At 62.8% G+C, this 1,472-nt stretch overlaps 1 protein-coding gene across 1 annotated transcript in view; it reads left to right on the forward strand.

Moving 5' to 3' along the window:
- The window catches only part of DGKZ (diacylglycerol kinase, zeta), a gene marked incomplete at its 5' end in the record, with an annotated part of 21,959 nt that extends 20,911 nt beyond the window's left edge, over positions 1-1,048 (forward strand). The window contains one exon of the mRNA XM_009579904.1: positions 694-1,048. Within this exon, the coding sequence (XP_009578199.1) occupies positions 694-810 (117 nt within the window). The remainder of the gene's footprint in view (positions 1-693) is intronic.
- Positions 1,049-1,472: the final 424 nt, after the last annotated feature.

Raw genomic sequence — 1,472 nt, forward strand, 5'->3', positions numbered from 1 at the left:
CCGGGCATCCCTTCCGGGGCCGGTTTTCAATGGCAGCGGCAGAGTGCCAGGTTTCCGCGGCCTTTCTCAGTGGCACGGCAGAGCCCGGGCGCTTGGCGAGGAGAAGCGAGGAGCAGGGGGAGGGAAGGGGGAGAGGAGACGGAGCTGGGAGCTGTTAACAGATTTGCTTTTTATGGAGTGCGGGAGTTCATTAGTGGACACAGTCCAGATGGCTGCAATAAGCTGGTGAAATGTGATCCTCCTCCGGGAGCGGGAGCGCTAGCCAGGCTGCGAGAGGGAAGGGGGGTTGGTATTCCCGGGCATTCCCCAGACATACCCCTCATTCCTCACCCTCTCCCGCCTGCCTCCCCAGCGCCGGGGAAGAGCAGGTCATGGGGACCAACCTTTGTCTCCTCTCCTCAGGGGGCTGGTGACGGTCAGGGATGGTCTCTGTCCTGGCCCGCACGTGGGGCCAGTGGCCCTTCAGGGGACAGCTTCCAGCCCTGCAGCAAAGTCGGGCTCCTCGGGAGCATGCTTTTGCTCCGTGGCAAGCACCTGGGCATTTGGCTACCGCCTACCTCGGGGCTTGGCTGCAGGTTCTGCTGGACCCAGCTGCAGCCACCTTTTCAGTGGGGGAATGGGGGCACCTTTGGGTGCCGAGGCAGCATTTAAGCAGTGCTCGGCGCTCTGACATCTTTTGCCTCCCCTACGCAGGGAGACACGCCCAAGCACCGGGCTGAGAAAGCCAACGACCCCGACTTAGCTGCCTACCTCGAGAACCGACAGCACTACCAGATGATCCAGCGGGAGGACCAGGAGACAGCTGTGTAGCGCTCGGCGTGCCTTAGCCCAAGCCAGCTCGGGCAGGACGAGAAGAGGATGATGGCAACTGGCAGAGCTGTGAGTCTGGCCCAGCCCTCCCTAGATGTCAACCCGGTCCCCGGAGGAGATGGAGACAGCAGAGCTTTGCCCCAGGCTGGGCTGGGACTCTGTTTATGAGGACAGTGGGTATTTGGGACTTGAAGCCTTGCTCTTTGTGTGTCCCCCCGCTTTGCCCCTCATCCACCACATTCTCGCCCTGGATGGGCTCCATCCCGCAGCCCTGTTGGGGCAGGCCAGGCTGAAGCCCCGGGTCACCCTTGTGCACGGGAGTGATGCCAGTGCCCCCTCCGCAGGCTCCTACCTATGATCCTTGTGGGATATCGTTCCTCACCCCCTCTCCCTGCCGGCAGTGCCCCTCCTTTAGATGCTTGGCTAGGTTCATGTTCCTGTTCCTCCTCTCCTGTCTGGCACAGCCGCAGGAGGCACAGGCTGTGCGGGCAGACAGCAGAGGCCGTGAGCCTCAGACTTTGCCCCAAGGGAAGCACCCTGACTTACTGCCTCTGCCTCCTCCTCCCTTCCGTCGGTTTGGGGCTGCCCCGGGTCTCTGCATTGCCCTACCGGGGCCTTCTGCGGCAGGAGGGAAGTCCCTGGCGCACCCAGCCTTTCCTCAG

Source organism: Fulmarus glacialis, unplaced genomic scaffold, assembly GCF_000690835.1.
Source record: "Fulmarus glacialis isolate BGI_N327 unplaced genomic scaffold, ASM69083v1 scaffold32696, whole genome shotgun sequence".
NCBI classification, from domain to species: Eukaryota; Metazoa; Chordata; class Aves; order Procellariiformes; family Procellariidae; genus Fulmarus; species Fulmarus glacialis.